A 21484-nucleotide genomic window follows, 5' to 3' on the forward strand; every position below is an offset into this window, starting at 1 on the left:
GATTCTTTTTCTTTTTAGACAAGTAACCAAAAAACGTTTTTGAACATTTTGTGATTTTTAGAATTAGACTGGACAATTAAGACTGGCTTGGGGACAAGCATTATAGAGTGCCTGTGTATTTCCACAACGCACACAGGCATTGCCATTCATGACTGTCAAATCTTCTCCCCTGCTTTATTTTTAACATTTCAAATGCGTGGAAAAGCAGTTCCTTCTCTTCTACCTATTCCATCCACTTCTCTGTTTTCACTGGTGCATAACTGCGTACAAACATTTTTTTTCAGAAAGGAAGAAATTATAGCAGCTGGGAAATCAAACTCCATAGAACTCCACCTACTAATTAGAATCAATCCTCTTTTTTAAAAAAAAAAAAAGGATGAACTCTGCTACTGATAAATTGAACAGTTTTCATGTGTTTAAAAGAAGGGATTTTTAAATATTTTGACATGGTGCAGAAGGTTGAAATGTGGCAGTGTTTTGAAACAATCTAAGGGTAATAGCCCATATATTCTTTTTTATTGCTTTTTTTATTCTTCGATTATGCAGGCCACCACAGGAATCAAGCCTATGATTGTGCCTATGGCATTTTCTCTGTTCTTTAGGCCTACAGGCAGAATAAAAATAAATGCTTAACTTTTGGTAAGACTATGGATGAAAACCAGTGGTGGGATTCAGCCAGTTCGCACCACTTCGGGAGAACCGGTTGTAAACTTTCTGAGCAGTTTGGTGAACTGGTTGTTGGAAGAATTCATTAGGGCAGAGAACCGGTTGTTAAATTATTTGAATCCCACCACTGATGAAAACCTTTCTAATACTCCGCTTCTTTGTAATGCCTCACTAATTTCCTGATTCATTACAATGCTCGAGAGCTTTGATACCTTTCTCCTCCACTAATGATTAGGATTCCCCTGAGGATAAGCTTAAGATTTGCATTTAAAACAACAAGCTATTTATTCACTACTGCAAAGTATCCAAAATATTCCAGGGAAGCAAATAAACATATATATATATGGTCTGGCGAACAACAAGCAGGATTTGGATGGAAGTTATTCAAGCTTGCATAGGAGACACTATAACACATTGCATATCATATTAGTAAGTATATCTTCTAACACTAACATGTTTGAGGGAGTTCAGAAATGGGGTTCCCTGCAACATCATACATTGACCTGCACAAGAAACAGAACATCCAAGGTGAGTCCATGAAGTAGGGCAGTATACAAATGATTGCACAGACAGACAGACAAATAAATAAATAAATAAATAAATAAATAAATAAATAAATAAATAAATCGCAAGTTGCAGAATTCAGAGTTGCATCAACCAAAGCAATTGCAAGCCATGAGAAATATCAAGTCCTATATCTCTCGTGAGTGTTTGGAGTTAATCCTTAGATAATTAAAATAATCTTTCATGCAAGAGCTCCTATGTTAAATTGGACTGCGTACTTGTGGAAAAGAAATACACCACACCAAGTACTAACAATTGCAGAAGCAACGCACATACATATTGCTTTGTAAAGTGGATTCCATTGCAAATGGGATTCAGAATAGCACAGCTATCTTTTTTAGGCCTAGCTAAATAAATCCTCTTTAAAATTAAGGCTTGTCTTTTTTTTCTAACTGGTGCTAATTTTCCTGGGGTGAAAGACCATATGCTTTCTTCAATAGCAATAGCAGTTAGACTTATATACCGCTTCATAGGGCTTTCAGCCCTCTCTAAGCGGTTTACAGAGTCAGAATATCGCCCCCAACAATCCGGGTTCTCATTTTACCCACCTCGGAAGGATGGAAGGCTGAGTCAATCCTGAGCCGGTGAGATTTTGAACAGCCGAACTGCAGATAACAGTCAGCTGAAGTGGCCTGGGTCCTCATTTTACCCACCTCGGAAGGATGGAAGGCTGAGTCAACCTTGAGCCGGTGAGATTTGAACAGCCGAACTGCAGAACTGCAGTCAGCTGAAGTAGCCTGCAGTGCTGCATTTAACCACTGTGCCACCTCGGCTCTTAGATGGTCCCATGAAAATAGTTCTTCAAACTTTTAAGATTATAAGGATACAAAACGACATCATCTGCATATCCTTTGAGGAAAAGTGAGGTACGTAATGCAAAAAACACAAGCTGTAAACAGAGGACAGTACGAAACAGGTAAACGTTAAGAAGTCAAGTACCACAAACGGCAGTAAGGTGTTACTTATTTCTGTTGGAAGGATGCAAGAGACAAGAAAAGCTTGGCTTGTACCAGAAGAATTTTGCGTTCGTCCTCGCTGGTTTCCTTCATGTAGGTTCGGTTAGTTTGAGGGCTGACAGATGTCTCATAGGAAGGCACCATGGGAGACCCCGATCGATCCAGAGACAGGTTAGTTATGCTGGCTGATCTGGTGGGTGGAACAGAACAATGCTTGTAATCTTGAGATCACTCCAGACCTACTTTAAAATTAACGTTTAACAGAACGGGGTAAAATTTCACCAAACGAAAACACACCAAACACAGGAACCTTTAAAAAAAAAGGTTAGAAGCTAATTTTTAGCATATAGATTTCTCCTTTCTTGATTTCTCAAATGATAAGAATTAAGCTGCTTGTTTTTACTCTTTATGTGGCTTCATGCTGCCAAATTTCAGTACAGGTAGTCCTTGACTTTTGGTTCCACCACAAAACCGCGTTCGACTAAAGGGCACTCGACGAAACCGCGTAGCTGAAGTCATCACAGCGCGACAACAGTGTGGAGAAAAAAGCACGCTGTAAACGCTAAACCTAAAATTAACCCCTAAACCTAAAACTAACCCCCCTAAACCTAATCCTAAACCTAACCCTAAACCTAACCCTAACCCTTAACCTAACCCTAAACCTAACCCTTACCTTAACTTGAATCGGCTTGCTTTCAAAGCGCTATTTAAAGCGCCCTTCTTTCTCCGCGCTCGCTGTTGTCGCCCTGCTGATGACGTCAGCGATGCGGTTTAATTGGGCACGCTTTAGTCGAGCGTGGTTTTGTCGTGCTACCTGACTTTTGACCATGATTGAGCCCAAAGTTTTAATTAGCTTCAAATCATATGGAAAACAATCAGAACTGAATTCTGATATTCAATGTAGAAAGCATATTTCACCTTGAACTCCCTGTAATCCCTGGTTTATTAATACTAAGTCTTCAAATATTATATTATATTTATTAACATTTGTATGCCGCCCACTCCCTTGGGACTCTGGGCGGCTTACAGACAAGACAAGAAACATATATTAAAAAAATTTAAAATAAGGATACAAGTATTAAAATTACAACAACATGCATACAGTTGGAGTGGGGTTGGATACTAATCAACAGCCCCAGGCCTGCCGGAACAGCCAGGTCTTAGTGGCTTTACGGAAGGCCGGAAGAGTGGTGAGGATCCGGATCTCTACGGGAAGATCGTTCCATAGGGCCGGAGCAGCTACAGAGAAGGCCCTCCCCCGGGGACCCGCCAACCGACATTGACCGGCCAACGGCACCCGGAGGAGGCCCAATCTGTGTGATCTTATTGGTCGTTGGGAGGTAAATGGCAGGAGGCGGTCTCTCAGGTAGCCAGGTCCTAAACCATGTGATACAGGTTTGAATGTACAAAGCTCAGGAAAATAATCAAAAATATCCACATCCCGATACATGGTGTTCTTGTGGATTCCCTTCTTTTCATAAATAGTTGAGAAAACTAGACCTTATCCCAAATTAGGAAATGCTGGTTCAAATGAAGACATTTTTCTGGCTTGATCTTACAAAGAGGGGCATTAGAGAAATTACAGACAATGCAACATGTTTTGGATAAATCTCAGCACATTGACAAGAGTCCAGGAAGCAGAAGAAGAAAGTACAAGATCTGACGCTAATGCATATCTTTAAGCATCAGCAATTTCTTCCTCAACTGTCCATAATTACTCTTGCTATTAATAATGAGATAAATATCCCATCAGACAATTGATTAGCTTACGATATCGTTATAATTCACAACTTTTATTTTTTGTACTTCACAGAGAATAAACCAAGCATACTGTCCTTAAAGACAGCGGTGAACATATCCAAAAGTAGATTAAAAAAAAAATACAACAGCCTCAAACCAATTGCTAAATTTGTAATGTTAAATATCTTTCTGTCGGATCAGCCATTTTAAAATCTGTTTCCATTCATCTGGACTAGGTAACAAATGCATAGCAATAGCAATAGCAGTTAGACTTATATACCGCTTCATAGGGCTTTCAGCCCTCTCTAAGCGGTTTACAGAGTCAGCATATATTGCCCCCACAGTCTGGGTCCTCATTTCACCCACCTCGGAAGGATGGAAGGCTGAGTCAACCTTGAGCCGGTGAGATTTGAACCGCCGAACTGCAGATAGCAGTCAGCTGAAGTGGCCTGCAGTACTGCACCCTAACCTCAGCTCTATGAAACATTTTACCAGTTTTATGAAAACCGATGACAGTTTTGGCCCATGACTCGCAAAGCCTTGGAGGAGCCCACCAGGCTCCCCAAAAACAGGCTGATAAGAAGAGGGCTAAGCCGAAAGAATACAAAGTTGGGGACTGAGTGTTTTTGTCCACCAAGTTTCAGCAAACCACCCAAAAGTCGAAGAAGTTGGGGGCGAAGTATGTAGGTCCGTTCCCCATTGTGAAAATCATAAATCCTGTATCCGTGAGATTGGAATTAGTTATAGTTATAGTTATAGTTTTATTGATTTGTATGCCGCCCACTCCCGAAGGACTCCGAGCGGCTTACAATAAAACAAGGGAGGGGGAATAATACACAAACAACATTAAAATATACAACAGTCACAATCTCCGGGGGGTTGGATATTTCGAGAGCCCCCCGGCCTGCTGGAGCAGCCAGGACTTAACAGCTTTGCGGAAGGCCGGGAGGGTAGTAAGGGTCCGGATCTCCACGGGGAGATCGTTCCAGAGGGCTGGAGCTGCGACAGAGAAGGCTCTCCCCTGGGGAGTTGCCTAAAAACCTTAGTAGGATTTATCCTGTGTTTCATGTGAGCCTATTGAAACCGGAGCACACTTCTTCTCTACGTCCACTACAACCTGCGCCCCCCCCGGCACCTCTTCTTATTGAAGGAGAGCAACATTTTGAAGTTAAAGATATCCTGGATTCCAGGAAACATAGAGGTCGCATTCAGTGTCTGGTCTCCTGGAAACATTTCCCGCCTTCCCGTGCTGAATGGGCCGACAAATCTCATGTTAGAGCTCCCAGACTTTTGCAAAAGTTCTACACCAAGGACCCTGGTAAGTCTTAATGTTATTTGACATGTGCATACTTAAACTCAAAGCATACTATTTAGTATAGAGGTGACCTCTAGTTGGATCACTTACCTATTCCGTGCAGGAGACTTCCCTGTTTCCTCCTGAACTGATCCAAGACGTGTTGATAAGGTAGAAGATGAAGAATCTGGGTGAATCAAGCTGCAAGTTAAGGATATTACATTTAAGCAGCAGTTAACACGCCCGGAGTCCTCCGGGATTGGGCGGCTTATAAATCTAATAAATTGAATTGAGTTGAATTGAGTTGAATTGAATTGAACACTGCATTGGAGTAGTTAATAAGACCCATGGGGCATTTCCACAGTGCCTCCCCTACATGTGAATGCAGAATAATAAGTCTAACAGAGGGGAAGCAGGGTCAGCTGGTGGGGGGGAGGCAGTGGCGGGGAAGCGGTTGTAAATTGGGCGGGCCAAATTTGTTCACATGACCACAGAGGCACTGCCACAGCTGTATTTCATGGACCATTTTTCAGTGTCGTCTTAACTTTGAACAGATAGATGCTGAATGAGGACTACCCATATATACTCAGAGTCCTCTTCCAATTTTCATTACCACATGATAAATATGCTGGTAGAAAATATAGTTTGGCGTTTTTGAAAAATATACCGTATTTTTCGGAGTATAAGACGCTCCAAAGTATAAGACGTACCTAGCCTTTGGGAAGGAAAATAAGAAAAAAAAAATCTGCCTCTGCCTTCCAGCAATTTGCCTCCTTGTAGCAAACAGGAAGTTTCAGTTTCAGTTTCAGCACAGCCTGATTAGCACAAGAAAAAAAATCTGCCTCCCAGCAATTTGCCTCCTTGCAGCGAACAGAAAACAGCCTGTTTCAGTTACAGCACAGCCTGATTAGCACAAGCAGCTGATTGTCCGGCCTCCCGGCGATCAGCTGTTTCAAGTTGCAGGGATTTCCATAGTCTATTGCCGCCTCCACATGCCCCATTTTCAGCCTCCACATCCTGTTTTCAGCCTCTGCACGCCCTGTTTTTGGCCTCCGCATGCCCCAGAATGGGAAGAAAATGGGGTGCGCAGAGGCCAAAAATGGGATGCGGAGGCCGAAAATGGGGCGTGCGGAGGTGGCAATAGGCAACGGCAATCCCTGCAGCCAGAAACAGCTGATGGTCGGGAGGCCGACCCAACCAACAATCAGCTGCTTGTGCTAATCAGGATGTGCTGAAACTGAAACAGGTTGTTTGCGGCAAGGAGGCAAATTGCTGGGAGGCAGGGGCCAAAGGGTGGGGGCTGGTGGGCGTGGCTACATTCGGTGTATAAGGCACATTCAAATTTTCACCCTCTTTGGGGGGGGGGGGGGAGTGTGTCTTATGCTCCAAAAAAATATGGTAATTTTCAATTTATAAGTTCCAAGGAATGAAAGTAACAGAACTGAGATCTCAGGAAAAGATGCTCTGTTACAGTATTTTCTTGATGAGAAATGTCAACACTGGATTGTAGAAGTGACTGAAATATGATCAATTTTCAATATGGCAATATAGGAATTGCATACTATTGACAGAGGCCACAGTGCCCTGAATCAATGCGCAGTTAAAGAATGCCAAAGAAATAACTAAAGCCATCTGAACAACTAATCGAGGGCTATAAAATTAGCGTAAGAATGAACAAAGAACAGATTTTCGAAGCGCTAAAATATAAAGACATCGATACCTTTGCCACGCAAGATCTTCTTCCAGGAAAATATTACGACTAGCTTTCCTGCTACCTACAGGGGTGCGGGGTTCCCCGGGATCCAATACCGATAAACAGCTTGATGAATCGGATAAGACGCTCAAGTCTTCCCCAATGGTGTTACCTTCTGTGGAGTGAGCATAGCTTAAGGCTATCTTGCGACAATAAGTGCACGCTCTCAGATCACCTAGGAGAAATAGAAGAGATTACTTTTTATTCTAAAAATTGTGACATGAAAAACAGATAGTCACTACTGTGTTTGCCTTATTTCAAAGGTAGGATAATTCTTTTATCATGCCTTGTACCTATATTTCAAGAAGCTAAAGAAAACTTTGAGAACAACACAAAATGCCAGCTAGATTTTGAACAGAAAGCATAAACCACATGCACCAAGGCTTGCTATATATATATATATATATATATATATATATATGTGTGTGTGTGTGTGTGTGTGTGTGTGTGTGTGTGTGTGTGTGTGTGTGTGTTTTATTTGTGCTGATAAATAAATAAAGGGAGACTAGTATAGATCTATTTCAAGCTATTTAGCTCTCATCAGCTAGCCATACCCTTACTGGGATTTGAACCTGTGCTGTATTGCAGTGGTCCCCAACCCCCGGTCCGCGGACCGGTGCCGGGCCGTGGAGTACCTGGCACCGGGCCGCGCAGCGGCCGGGGGCCATGATCGCTGCAGCGGCTGGGGGCCATGATCGCTGCAGCGGCCAGGGGCCATGATCGCTGCAGCGGCCGGGGGACATGATCACTGCAGCGCAAAGGCTCCTGGGCCGTGCGCAAAAGCTCCTGGGCCGTGCGCAAAGGCTCCAGGGAAGAGAGCGAACAACGTCCCCCCACCCCTGCGCGCGCTCAGCGGGCCACGGTAAAATTATCAAAGGCTGACTGGTCCGCGGCGATAAAAAGGTTGGGGACCACTGCTGTATTGCATCTCAGGCAAACGTCTTAGCCATTATGCCATATATATATATAAAAACTGAAGACAATCTAATGAAACATGTTTCATAGCAAAAGGACAACCTAAACTCCATCTACTTGCCATGCTAATCTTTAACCCAGTGTTTCTCAACCTTGGCCACTTGAAGATGTCCGGACTTCAACTCCCAGAATTCCCCAGCCAGCATTCGCTGGAGTTGAAGTCCGGACATCTTCAAGTGGCCAAGGTTGAGAAACACTGGGTTAACCAAAGTGTTGCAATCAGAATACTGGCTTCAGCACAAGGAATTTAGGTTGGTCTGGCCTTTCCTTACTTGCCACCCCATTCTTTAACCTGGTAAAATTACTTGGAAAAACAGCTGTAGGTCTAGAGACAAGATGGATTATTATCCTGACAATTTCTGGGAAGTGTCATTGTGTTTAGAGAAACCAGGAATGGCAAGGCATTATATGGTTGCATATCCACGTGTTCACCACAAAAGTCTTCCTTGTATTCAGCTGATGGTAGTACGGATGTTTCTGCTCATGAATTCATACTGACTGTTTCACTCACTACGTTTTAGGCAGGGACGTGCAGTCAGGGGAGGCGGGGCCTCACCAGTCTCATGAGGAAAAGAAAAGAATATTTAAAATAATTAAAAAGGCCAAGATAGTTGCTGCCAGACTCCAGAGTCACAGTGACTCTGAGTCTGCTTAGTGCTAACTGTAGCGGGAGGCCAGAGAACTCGGGGCCTCCTTTGCATAAGGAATTTTTCGCCCTTTAAGAGTTAAGCAAGGGTTAAAAGGCGAAAAATTCCGTATGCAAAGGAGGCACGTGATTCTCCCGCCTCCTGATCTGGGAGCAGCAAAGCATGCCTTGGCAGCCTTGCCTAAGTAAGTTGCTTTTTTATTTAATTTTTTACACTTTCATCATGGTAGGTGGACAATAGGAGAGTTGAAATCCACAGCTGGAAAAGGTATGTGGATCGGACAGAGGGAGTGGGGGGGATTCAAAATTATTTGTAATGTAAGTAATTGTAATTTGTTTTTATTTTGTGTGTGTGTGTGTGTATGTGTGTGTGTGTTTTACCCGCCTCTGCTGGCGTGCAGGTTGGCACATTTATTTTTATTTTTTAAAGCCATGCCGCCTCAGCCCGCCATAGAGCGAAACATGTCCTGGTTTGTGGCCGAGCGGCATGCACTTTAAAGTGCCAGCGTGCCGCCCGGCCACAAACCAGGACATGTTTCGCTGTATGGCAGGCCAAGGCGGCATGCACTTTAAAGTGCCGGCATGCCTTCCGGGCCGGCCATTCAGCGGGAATGGCCAGCCCGGAAGGCATGCCGGCACTTTAAAGTGCCAGCGCGCCTGTCCGCCATAGAGCGGGCTTGTTCTCTGCTTTAAGGGGGCTTTGAGTGGGAAGGGGGGGCTCTGCTTGGCTTTCCCCCCTCTCCTCAGGTGCAGCTGGGGTGAGGTGGATGGCGCGTGCGTGCGCACTATTCCGGCTGGTGGGGGGGGAGGCGAAATCCTGCCCGCTTGCCTCACCGGTGGTGAACCTCACCGCACGTCACTGGTTTTAGGGCAATGTGAAATTCATCCTCACCCACCCATTCCAACAGAAGAATGATTTCTTCATCTTCTCAAAAGCTAGATGTTTGATTACACTTCCATCTTACCTGTATAACCCATAAATTTTCCAGGGATTTCCTGGTTACAGCATCGGCTACAGAAAATCTGCCCACATAACCGACAGTGATGTCTGCGTCTAAAGGTAGTGAATTTTTCACTACAGTCGTAACACTCTTTACACTGGCTATCTGGCATCCAGTATTGTTTGAGGTCACTGTCCTATGGAAGAAATTTGCTGTTTAGTCAAGGAAAGAGTTTCACAGTTCTGAACACTTCCTATTTCTGAATGTGAGTCATATCATGAAATCTCACAAGTCCAAAATGTGATTATTATACTCATTTGCAGGTTGACTAGAGTTGAGATATGAAATTCAAATTAGATTCAGAACGTGGGAATACGGAAGCCTGTTTATAATGTATCAAAATTCTGCAATCCTCATAGTTGCTATAAAATAGATAATGGAGAATTAATACATTTGCACCGCTCCTGTCTTAAAAAGCTATGTCCTGCTAGGTTTACCCAACCCAAAGGATTTCACTTATGCAGTGCTCTGAATTTAATCATTAAGCCATAGGATTTGATTTACTAAAAGGCAGCTAAAGAAAAATTTCCAACTCATGCATGAGAAGGAAACCAGATATATCACACTGGGGAGGTATGAAAAGTGATTTGCTATTATTGTCAAAATTAGTAGACAGCCCTTGATCTTGCTGCTTGAAAATATATTTAGCAGTAGCAGTGTTTCATAATTCTCCATACAAATTCTAAATACAAAATGGGATTTTAAATATATATATATATAAAAAAAAACAGAACTGATTTCAGGATTACTCAAAAACTATTAAAGCAATACCTGGCTTTTCCCATCCATTATTTCTTTGAGACGTTTCAAAACTGTACTGAGGCTTCTAAGTTGAACAGCTGTCCTTGGATCATGGCCACTAAGAGGAGGATCTTTTCTTCGATTGTCTGGAAGTAAAAGACAATAGTTAGCAATAGCAATAGCAGTTAGACTTATATACCGCTTCATAGGGCTTTCAGCCCTCTCTAAGCGGTTTACAGAGTCAGCATATCGCCCCCACTGTCTGGGTCCTCATTTTACCCACCTCGGAAGGATGGAAGGCTGAGTCAACCTTGAGCCAGTGAGATTTGAACCGCCGAACTGCAGATAGCAGTCAGCTGAAGTGGCCTGCAGTACTGCACTCTAACCACTGCGCCACCTCGGCTCTTAGTTGCCATGTGAGATCCTGGTTCTCAATGAACAATGAATGGAAATCCCTTTAGGATACAAAAATATTATATACAGAAACTTTAATTTCAGTTCTCTCTTTTTCAAACTGAGGTCAACGCAGTGGTTAACTTCCTGGATTTGAATACCTTTCCTGTAATGCAGAGTATCTTATCCAAAGCCATGTTTCGTGAAAAATAGTTTTCAATTATAGCCAATTAAATTATCCTTAAATAAATAGGAGACAAACCGATAAAGAGCATTTGTCAATTCAAAGAAAGTTATGTTATAAATTGGTGATTTTATTTATCTGAAAGAAACCCGGATTGATTCAACAGACCTTGCTTCCTGAAAACGCAATTCAGAAACACATCATTTAGTTTCAAACATGAATATTTCACACTTGCAAAAAAATAAAAGTGGTTTTCAAGTTGTGCTTGACCCCAATTGACTCCGTGCAAATCTCCATTCTCACAGCAACAATACAGATGCATCCATTTCCTTCTTTGAAGAATTTTTTTCACCTTACTCACAAGCTCTGGGCTTTCCTTATTTCAATTAACAGATGAGATACCCTGAATAATTGCAAGTCTATTTGGGTTCTTCCAAAAAATAACAGGAATGAAAGGCAAATGATTGTGCCAATTTCAAACTGAGTTATTAAACAAAAGTATATGTGCTGTAGACACAGAACTAGTACTAATATCCCAAATATTGCAATCTGTTTTAATAGGTGTTTTTGAGTTTATGATCCACCAATTGATAATGTGCCATTACGAGCATTAAACCTTAGATCCCACTCCCTAGGACTAAAGTCAGCAAAAATCTCTCATTATTGATTCAAGGAGGACCGGAACAATAATTATTGCAGAGAAAAGTCAGCTAACATTATACAATATTTGCTATTAAAATTTTACTATTTTGCTTTGTCTTGAGAGTTAGAATATAGACACTGTATAAACGCTGAATAGGAAAAGACTTCACTAAGCACTTTAAATAAGAGAAAAAAAGACTGGGGTAGATCTAAAGATTTGGAAATATTTTTGAAATCAGGCTGCAAGTACACAACCCAGGGGTGGGTTTCTCGCCCCGTTCCAATCGGTTCGGTTGGAACGGGGGCGGCGGCGTCCTCGTGCACGCGCGCAGTGCACGCAGGCGTACTAGCGTCTGTGCGATGCTCCAGCTGCTCCTGGAGGATCGCGCAGGCGCTGTATGCGTCCTGCGCATGCGTGGAAGCGCAGAACTCGTCAAAACCGGGTAAGGAGCGCGGGCGGGTGGCTGGGCCCTTCGCCGTTCCCGGAAGTTACTTACTTCCGGGTTCGCCGACCAACCGGTTCGCGGGGACCGCCGCGAACCGGTTGAAACCCACCCCTGACACAACCCTAAACAGTTTAGTTTTTTAAAAAATTATCTCAAACCTGCACCTTAGCAGCATAGGAAGTTTATTCATCTGAGTCAACTGTTTCAGGGAGAAAATATTAACTTGCTTTAAAACCAGCTAATTGATACCCATTTTCTGAAGTCACAACAGTGGCTTTGTATATAGCATTATGGCAGTTAATTAGCCTTCCACCAGTCCATTTAATTTCTTGTGTTAAATCATCCAGTCAGCCACATATTAACAGCATATTAACAACAGCAACGTCAGCACGTTGCAGGAGAAAGGTTTTGTGCATTTCATCAGAGTTCCTTAATGACATGCCCTTCCTATTTTATGACTATTTTATACGGATACAGACACCCCGAGTTTTGCAAGCCTCCTTTTTCTTTATTGCATTTCCCCGCTAAGGACTATTTCGTACTTAAGAAGAAAAGTGCCTCAAGTTTCTTACCAATTCCACAGTTCCCCATTAGCCAGACATTTTGTTTTTCTCTCCTGTGGAAGCAGAAGAAACAGGGTTCCGCTGAATGCGCTGCTTTATATACCACTCATGTTATGTGGGATGCTGGCAGCACAGCCGAGAAACAGGCACAATAACAGTTGCTGTATAATGGGCCAGGCTCCCAACTTTGGAAGAACAAGAAACAAGGTTCGTCTTTGTAAGCTGTGCCAGAGGGTGTTACTAACAGCCATCTCCCAGCTAGAATCTATTTGCCAGCCTCCAAGTCCTGAGGAAAAGCATGGTGCCACTTCTATGGCTGATAATGGTTCACCGACAAATGCGCGCATGACAAAAGCGCGCCGACAAAAGCGCGGCGAGAAAACCGCGATGTTGAAATTGCGCCCACAACAGCGCGCCCACAACAGCGCGCCGACAAAAGCGTGCCATCAACAAACAACGCGAAAACAAGGTAATAACCCTAACCCTAACCCTAACCGCGCTTTTGTGGGTGAGGTTTTGTCGGCGCGCTGTTGTGGGCGCGATTTCAATGTTGCGGTTTTCTCGTCGCGGTTTTGTCAGCGCGCATTTGTCGGGTCACGGCTGATAATGGGTGATTTCTATCAACATTCCTAAATTGCATTGCTACATTTGAATTTGAATTTATTAAAATTTATAGGCCGCCCTTTTCCCTGAGGGGACTCAGGGCGGCTTACAATCACAAGGGAGGGAAGTGCAACATCAAAAACAAAACAAAATGTGAACAAAGAAAAAAATAGTGAAACACAACTTTCGTTCAACAATCAAACACTCGGGCGGGTGAATTAGGAACCTATCCCCAGGCCTGCTGGGAGAGCCAGATCTTGAGGGCTGCGCGGAAGGTCTGGACGGTGGTGAGGGTACGGATCTCAGCGGGGAGATCGTTCCACAGGGTCGGAGCTGCAACAGAAAAGGCTCTCCTCCGTGTGGTCGCCAGTCGGCATTGACTGGCAGATGGGATTCGGAGGAGGCCCAGTCTGTGCGATCGAATTGGTCGAAGGGAGGTAATCGGCAGGAGGCGGTCTCTCAAGTACCCAGATCCACTACCATCTTCCACTACCATCTACATCTTCCAGTCTGGTAATTTAGACAAACTTTTTAGATTTCTTTTCAGTTTTGGGCTAAATTTATGACAGAACAAACATCAAAGCAAGGTCTATGTATGGAACAACTACATTGTACCTTGAAGAAGAACTACTGGTACCTACTCAATGGGTGCTATAACAGGTGCTTGTTTTATTATGAATGTCGCTTTCCCGAGTTTTATTAAAACTTCAAAAGACTAGTTAATGAAAATAATACAAACACTATATAAATAATGTATACAAATATTGTAATAAGCTAAAACACCACAGACAGCACTATAGGATCAAGACTATATCTTAAAGTTTGGAAAAATAAAGGACTTTCCTGCAATTAAAATTATACAGTAGACAAACTGGGATATCACTAAAGCAGCCATCTCTGAGTTTTAGGACTGTGCAATGCTTTAGATTCAAATAGGAAAAAAATGCTTTGGTGCTTGTGTGGAAACATACTTAAGTTGTTGGCAGCTCCATACTGTGTGCCTTTTGCTATGATTGTGCTGCGGTTGCGGAGGTCGCTCTGTACAATTCAGAAATCACAACTGCTCTCAGTTACTGAGCGGCGTTAGCTAAATCTGTCCCATGTGCTGAGATGAAGAAGTGTTTTTTTTACTCTGAATAAAGAAAGATTGACTAACTGCAGCTACCGCCACTGTTCCCTCTAAGGTGCGCGGCCGCGCGGCCGTGCACGTGGAAAGAAACCCCCGCGCAGCAGTTTCTAACTGCCGCGCAGAGATTTCTGTAAAGCAAATGTGGGGAAATCCTTTGCAGGCGGCTACAACGGGCCGCCTGCAAAGGACCTCCCCAGGCTTGTTTTGAAGAGCACGGCTCTTCAAAGTGGGATTCCTTCCTGCGAGACCCCGTCCAGAAAATGCGGGGAGCGGTAGTGGAGACCCGGGGCTGCTTCTGCTGCGTCCGCTGGACTGTGGGGCTGGGAAGGGGGTGGGAAGAGCGGCGGGGCTGGCGGTGGCCGGCGGTGGCAGGCTGGTTTGCCTCCTCCTCCTCCAACAGCACTGCCGGATTTCCGCCCAATGCTGCGGGGGGCACCAGCGGGAGCTTTGGCGGCTTCACTTCAGCCGCAGTGCTGGGCAGCAAATGTGTTTGGTGCTGTTGAAGGAGGAGGAGGAGGCAGCAGCAATAGCACCTGAGGACAGGACAAGAAGCAATGGAAACTTGTCAGAAGGAGACTCAAGCTGGAAATAAGGAGAAATCTGACAGTAAGAACAATTAAAATCAATGGAATCTTAATTCATTTGCTACAGGTTTTCAAAAGACTGGACGGCCATTTGTTTCAGATGATATAAAGACTCCTGCCTTGGACAAGGGGCTGGACTAGAAGACCTCCAGTATCCCTTCTGATTCTATGATTTTAAAAACCACAAGCTCTTTACAGCTCGCTTGCAACTTTACCAAATTTAATTCAGCCATTTCCTTTTGTTATTAAATGGGTATTGCTAGTTCAATGCACATGCGCTCCACTTTTAAGATGCTGAAAAAATCCCCATGACCTGCAACAAAATTCATTCTTCCACTCTTATCTTGCCCTAACTTCTGATAGGTTCCTGAAATATAGATCTATAAAATTTAGTGAAAATATTGCTATCTATTTTAATACAGACTCATAAAACAGATTGGGACAAATGACATTAGTGCTCTGGGATAATAGCAGGTTTACTCTATTTGGATTTTCAGATAAAAGGTAACTTTTGTGCTAAGTTCTAACAATTTAGTTCTCTAATGTAACTCTGAAACAGTCCAAATATATAATTCCCCTCAGGGAGGAATTCTGGGAGTTGAAGTCCACAAGTCTTAAAGCTGTCACGTTTGAAGACCCCTGGGTTTTTTTTCCCCTAAAGGGTTAGGGGTGCAAGGGTCTTGTAACAACAGCTTTAAGACTTGCGTGCTTCAAATGCCAGACTTTCTGAGCCAACATTTTGGCTGCTAAGCAGGACCGTTGTTAAGTGATACTGATATTATATAACACTTTTAATTAAGCGGGTACCTTGAATAAACATAACTTTGAGTTTCAAATAACACTGATTTCGTTGTTGTCTTAGGTGACATCTGTGAAAAAAATTCAGGTGCTCAGGCATGAAAATATGCCGCTCAAACACTATACTTTTCTGCTCACACTGAAAAAAAATTAGAGGGAACATTGGCTACTGCTCATCATATTATCTTTCCTTTTACAGAATACAATGTTTGTATAGGGCTAGTAATCCAGTTAATGCTGACTCTGCAATCACATTGTATGCTCAGATCTCTAATACAGAGGAATCTGGAAGCAAAAAAAGTGTGTGTGTTTGCAGATCACCACGTTGTATATAAACAACCATTTTCCACCATGAACTGACAAAGCAGGAAAGTGTGGCTTTTGTCCAAGATGTAGAGCACAAAGTCCAGACCGAGTTCTTATGAAATCTCTTATAAATCTGCTAAATCAGGCCCCACGTGATAGAACATGTCCTGCAGAGTCCCCTGAACAAAAACTTTTAATATTAAAATGGCACAAATAATCTTTATTGCTGCTAGAAACATTTATCAAATAGCCACAGAAGCATGCACATTAATCAAAAGATTTCAGAACTACATTTTATTTATTTAACAAACTTACCATATATCATCACCAGGGGTGGGTTTGGTTGGTCGGCGAACCCGGAAGTAAGTAACTTCCGGGAACAGCGAAGGGCCGCCCGCCCGCAGTCCTTACCCGGTTTTGATGAGTTCTGCGCTTCTACGCATGCGCAGGACGCATACAGCGCCTGCGCGATCCTCCAGGAGCAGCTGGAGCATCGCGCAGACGCTAGTATGCATGCGTGCACCGCGCGCGTGCACGAGGATGCTGCCGGCCCCGTTCCAACCGAACCGGTTGGAACGGGGCGAGAAACCCACCCCTGATTATAGGGGAAAAAACAATGTTGAGCCTGTTGTGGCCCAGCAGCGGCCGGCTGAGCTGTTGGTGGAATCTGACAGCAATGAGCACTACGGGACGGCCCTGGAGGCTGAGGAAGACTCTGGGGGGGGGGTGTTCGGAGTCAGAGCAGGGACTAGAGAGGCCTGTTGGCCACCAGATGGCGTCTGAGTCAGGGAGCAGTGAGGAGGAACAGAGGGAGGTTGTCCCTGACGTGAGGATGCGTAAGTAGAGCTGATAGGAGGAGGGAGCAGCTTTGGAAGCAGGCTCATAGAAGGAAATAGGAAACAGGTGGCTACTGATTGGCCCCTCCCAGAGAGCTTAATAGCAATAGCAGTTAGACTTATATATCGCTTCATAGATCTTTCAGCCCTCTCTAAGCGGTTTACAGAGTCAGCATATCGCCCCCAACAACAATCCGGGTCCTCATTTCACCCACCTCGGAAGGATGGAAGGCTGAGTCAACCTTGAGCCGGTGAGATTTGAACAGCCGAACTGCAGCTAACAGTCAGCTGAAATAGCCTGCAGTGCTGCACTCTAATCACTGCGCCACCTTGGCTCTTATAGGTGGAGCGACGGGAGGGGAATTTTGCAGGAAACATGAGTTTAAAGTTTGAAGAATTCCGTGAGTTCCGTGAGTCTTGTTTTTTCATAGAGATAATTTTTCTGGGCTCCTAGATAAGGCGTGGCTTATCTCCCTCCTTAGTGGTGGCAGCCAAGCTGGGATCAGTATAATTTAGAGGCTTGGGACAGAACAGAGCCCTACTAAAACTTGTATCAACCAACCATACTATGCCAGTTCCACCAACATCCTGATCCCAGTGCTTGGGGAAAATTCTTTTCTGCTTTCCATAAGGCTAAAAGAGTCGGTATCATCTGTATCTTTTGAGGGAGTGTGGGTGGGGGGGAGGCTGTTCCATAAATAAGTGCCACGACAGAGAAGGAATGATTCTGAGACCCTTCCAAGCAACGATATTTCACTGAAGAGAGTTGTAGTATGCCCTTCTCTGCCAAATCTACTGGGATGGATGAAGCAAAAATTGTATGACTTGGATTAGTACTATGTGTGATCTGTACCACCGTAATTTGTAAATAACGTATGCCTTTGTATTTATATTTGAATTAAGCCACACATATTGTGTGGCAAATCATAAAGCAATGACTTAATACATTGTATGAACTCAGCTTATCACTGCAGACTTCTCTCTGTAGCACAGGGACTGAAAATTGCCAAAGGTAAGTTCAACCATCATAGCAATAGCAGTTAGACTTATATACCGCTTCATAGGGCTTTCAGCCCTCTCTAAGCGGTTTACAGAGTCAGCATATCGCCCCCAACAACAATCCAGGTCCTCATTTTACCCACCTCGGAAGGATGGGAGGCTGAGTCAACCCTGAGCCTGGTGAGATTTGAACAGCCAAACTGCAGAACTGCAGTCAGCTGAAGTAGCCTGCAGTGCTGCATTTCACCACTGCGCCACCTCGGCTCCTCTACTCATAGTTAAAATTCTATACCGTGTACGGGTTCTGGGAAGTCGGGGGGGGGGGGAAGGAGGAGGGGGGGTGGGGGGGTGGAGGGAGGGAGGGGTACACACCCCAAAAAAAATTGTACTTCAATGTTTTAATGATTGACAAATGATGACATATTTGTGTTTTTTTTAAAGAAAATAAAAAATAAAAAAGTTCTGTCAAGAAGAGTAGAAGAAACTCTTCAGGGGACGGGGATGTCCATGTGGCCGCTCTGTAGATCTCCGCCAAAGGGGCTTGAGTGGCCCAAGCAGCAGAAGTTGCTGCACTCCTGGTAGAGTGGGTGGTTAGCCTTCCGGGAGGCGGCGTAGACTGAGCCTGATATTCCGTGGCAATGCAGGGCCTCAACCATCTACCGACTGTGGGGGCAGTGACTTTCTGTCCTAGAGAGGCCGGCTGGAACGATACAAATAGCGCCTCAGATTTCCTGAATGGCAAGGTCCATTTCAGGTAGATCTTTAGAGCCTTCCTCACGTCCAAGGTGTGCCACTTTCTTTCTAGTGGATGAGCTGGCTCCGGACAGAAGTTGGGGAGAACAATTTCCTGAGCCTGGTGAAAGCAGGAGCACACCTTGGGGATGAAGGAGGGATCCAGACATAGCACCACCCGATCCTGGTAAAATACACAAAGGTGCTAACTTTTAATGGGAAATATTCCTGTGCATGGTTATCAGCAATAAAGAGTTGCCTTGCAGTAAGATGGGTACCAAACAAATTTAATAGACAGGTAGACAGACAGCTAAATACCCGCTTAATTGGAACTTCACAACTGGCCTTTTGCACCTGACAGGTATCTATATCAGGGACGTGCAGTCACTAGAGGCAAGGGAGGTGGGGCCTCACCAGTCTCCTCAGAGAAAGGAAAGGATTTTAAATAATTTTCTTCAAATAATTAAAGCCAGGGTAGTTGCTATCAGATTTCAAGTCACAGTGGCTTGGTGTCTGCTCTCAGTATTAACTAGGAGGAGGCCAGAGAACTAGGGGCCTCTTTTGCATAAGGAATTTTTCGCCTTTTAAGAGTTAAGCAAGGGTTAACAAGCGAAGAATTCCTTATGCAAATGAGGCACGTATTCTCTCGCCTCCTGTAGAGGGCATTTTTAGAGGCTTTTTAGAGTTCTCTGGGAGCAACTAGCTCAGTCTGACAGAGCTCTGGCTTTTCAAGAGGGCAGGGCAGGGCAGGGCAGGGAGAAGCAGAGTTGAAATGTCTCTGAAACAGCTGGAAAAGGTGCGTGTGTGGGGAGGGGGGAGGAATTCAAAAAGTTTGATCAGAAGGCAGCAGGGGAAGGGGGGGTATGGCAGAGGAGCTGTTTTCAAGCCTTTGGAAAATATATCCAATCCAACTTCTGTGTTTGTGTTTGTTTGAGAGTGAATGTGTGAGTGAGAGAGGGATCGAAGTTCTCTGTGTGCGTGTGTCTGTTTGAGAGAGGGGGGAGGGAGGGAGAAAGAGAGGCAGAGAGGGAGGAAGGAGGGGGAGGGAGAAGGAAAAGAATGGGAAAACTTATTTTGCAAGGGGGAAAAATGCTGTCACTTTAAATTGGAACTGAGCATGCCTGGCTGTGGAATTCTGGGAGTTGAAGTCCACAAGTCTAAAAAGTGCCTCACCAGGGCTAAAGCTGACCGCACATCACTGATCTATATAAGCTTCCCTGTGTGTTAGATTTTTCTCAACTAACAATTCTCTGTTGTATGGGGTTCTAAAATAGATATTTTTCAAGTGCTGAATTACAGGCCTCCTGAAAAGTACATGTAGAGTGAAGGTTTGAAAAATTTTGAAGACAGATAAAAGTTTACAAAAGAGGCTCCTTTTCAAGTTCAGATCTCTTACCTAACGAGGTGGAAGATCGTCGCTGTAGCTCCCCAGCAGGTTGTGTTTTTTTGTAAGCTACGGGGGATGAGCGCAATGACTGCGATCTTGAGGAATGTTCCGGGCTGGACCAATTTGCATTCAGTGTCTGCTGATGATCCCCCTGCCCAATCTCTGCTCTCTCGACAGAGGGTGCCAGTCGTCCATCATCTAGAAAGGGCAAATGATTAGACTTTGAAAAAGCTCTATTTTTCTACTAGTCTGAAAGCAGTGGTGGGTTTCAAATTTTTTTAGAACCCCTTCTATAGGTGTGGCCTATTTTGTGGGAGTGGCTTGCTGGCCATGTGACCAGGTGGGAGTGGCTTGCCGGCCATGCGACTGGGTGGGAGTGGGCAGTCATGTGACTGGGTGGGCATGGCCAACTTGTAAAATGTAGTGAAACTCACTTAACAACACTCTTGCTTACTCTAGCAACGAAAATGCTGGCTCAGAAACTCTGGCTTTTGAAGCATGCAAGTCTTAAAGCTGTCAAGTTACAAGTCCCTTGCACCCCTAACCCTTTAGAAAAAAAAACCCGAGGTGTTCAAACTTGACAGCTTTAAGACTTGTGGACTTCAACTCCCAGAATTCCTTCTCCAGTCATGTTGGCTCAGAAACTCTGGCTTTTGAAGCATGCAAGTCTTAAAGCTGTCAAGTTACAAGACCCTTGAACCTCTAACCCTTTAGAAAAAAAAACCACGCGTGTTCAAACTTGACAGCTTTAAGACTTGTGGACTTCAACTCCCAGAATTCCTCCTTTCGCTCTTCATCATGATGATGTGCAGACAGGGAAGGGGAGGGAGCTGGAACCGGTTCTAAACGGCACTGTAGATTTCTGGAATGTCCTCTATAGAAGAGGTTAGAACTGGCAGGAACCCACCCCTGTCTGAAAGGTAACAAATTCTCTTTAATTTTTAAATAAAACCGGTTGCCTTCAACCTTTTATATAGTGGTCTACATTTTTTTATCCTGCAGCCAAGGCCAAATTTACTCTTCAGTTGATTTGATGGTAATTAAGAAATAAAGAAATACCTTAAGACTTAGAAGGATTTAAGGTGCACATTTTCTTATAAGCCCCTCCATGGGAAAAATGTTGCCTGCTTTTGAGGTTGTTTTTACAGTTCTTAGAGGGCATAAAATGGTGCATTAAACCTCTTCAAGTTTAACGCATTCATTGTGCTTGTTCATGCATTACAAAACATTACAAAAACATTTAGCTCTATTCAAAGAGCTTCAGAAACTGCAAAACGGTGCTGGGGGGGTCATAATTGGTTCTGTATCCATGTACCAAGTGAGAGAGTGAGCAAACTAGATGGCAGCATTTCCTTCTTCAAACTCAAATATATCTCAGCCAGTTAAAAATTATAATTCAAACTCAATGTCTGGCAGAGGAATATAATGGGATACTAAGCAAAAATGCCATAAAGATCACAACATAATTCAGAAGAGTTGGGAAATTTTACAGCTGTTTACTTGACGGATTGTTTACTACTGAGAAGCTATGCCATGGATTACCATA

The 21484-nt window shown here is 44.0% G+C and overlaps 1 protein-coding gene across 1 annotated transcript in view; it reads right to left on the reverse strand.

The window, feature by feature from the left end:
- Positions 1 to 21484, reverse strand: part of PIKFYVE (phosphoinositide kinase, FYVE-type zinc finger containing) — a 112303-nt gene that overhangs the window by 79596 nt on the left and 11223 nt on the right. The window contains exons 3-8 of the mRNA XM_087706636.1: positions 19948 to 20136; positions 10367 to 10482; positions 9560 to 9731; positions 6941 to 7148; positions 5332 to 5421; positions 2241 to 2376 (exon numbers count right to left, since the gene is read on the reverse strand). Coding sequence (XP_087562762.1) covers positions 2241 to 2376; positions 5332 to 5421; positions 6941 to 7148; positions 9560 to 9731; positions 10367 to 10482; positions 19948 to 20136 — 911 coding nt within the window. The remainder of the gene's footprint in view (positions 1 to 2240; positions 2377 to 5331; positions 5422 to 6940; positions 7149 to 9559; positions 9732 to 10366; positions 10483 to 19947; positions 20137 to 21484) is intronic.

Source organism: Thamnophis sirtalis, unplaced genomic scaffold (genome assembly GCF_051295495.1).
Source record: "Thamnophis sirtalis isolate CommonGarterSnake01/CBP01778 unplaced genomic scaffold, rThaSir2_p1.2 scaffold_1, whole genome shotgun sequence".
NCBI classification, from domain to species: Eukaryota; Metazoa; Chordata; class Lepidosauria; order Squamata; family Natricidae; genus Thamnophis; species Thamnophis sirtalis.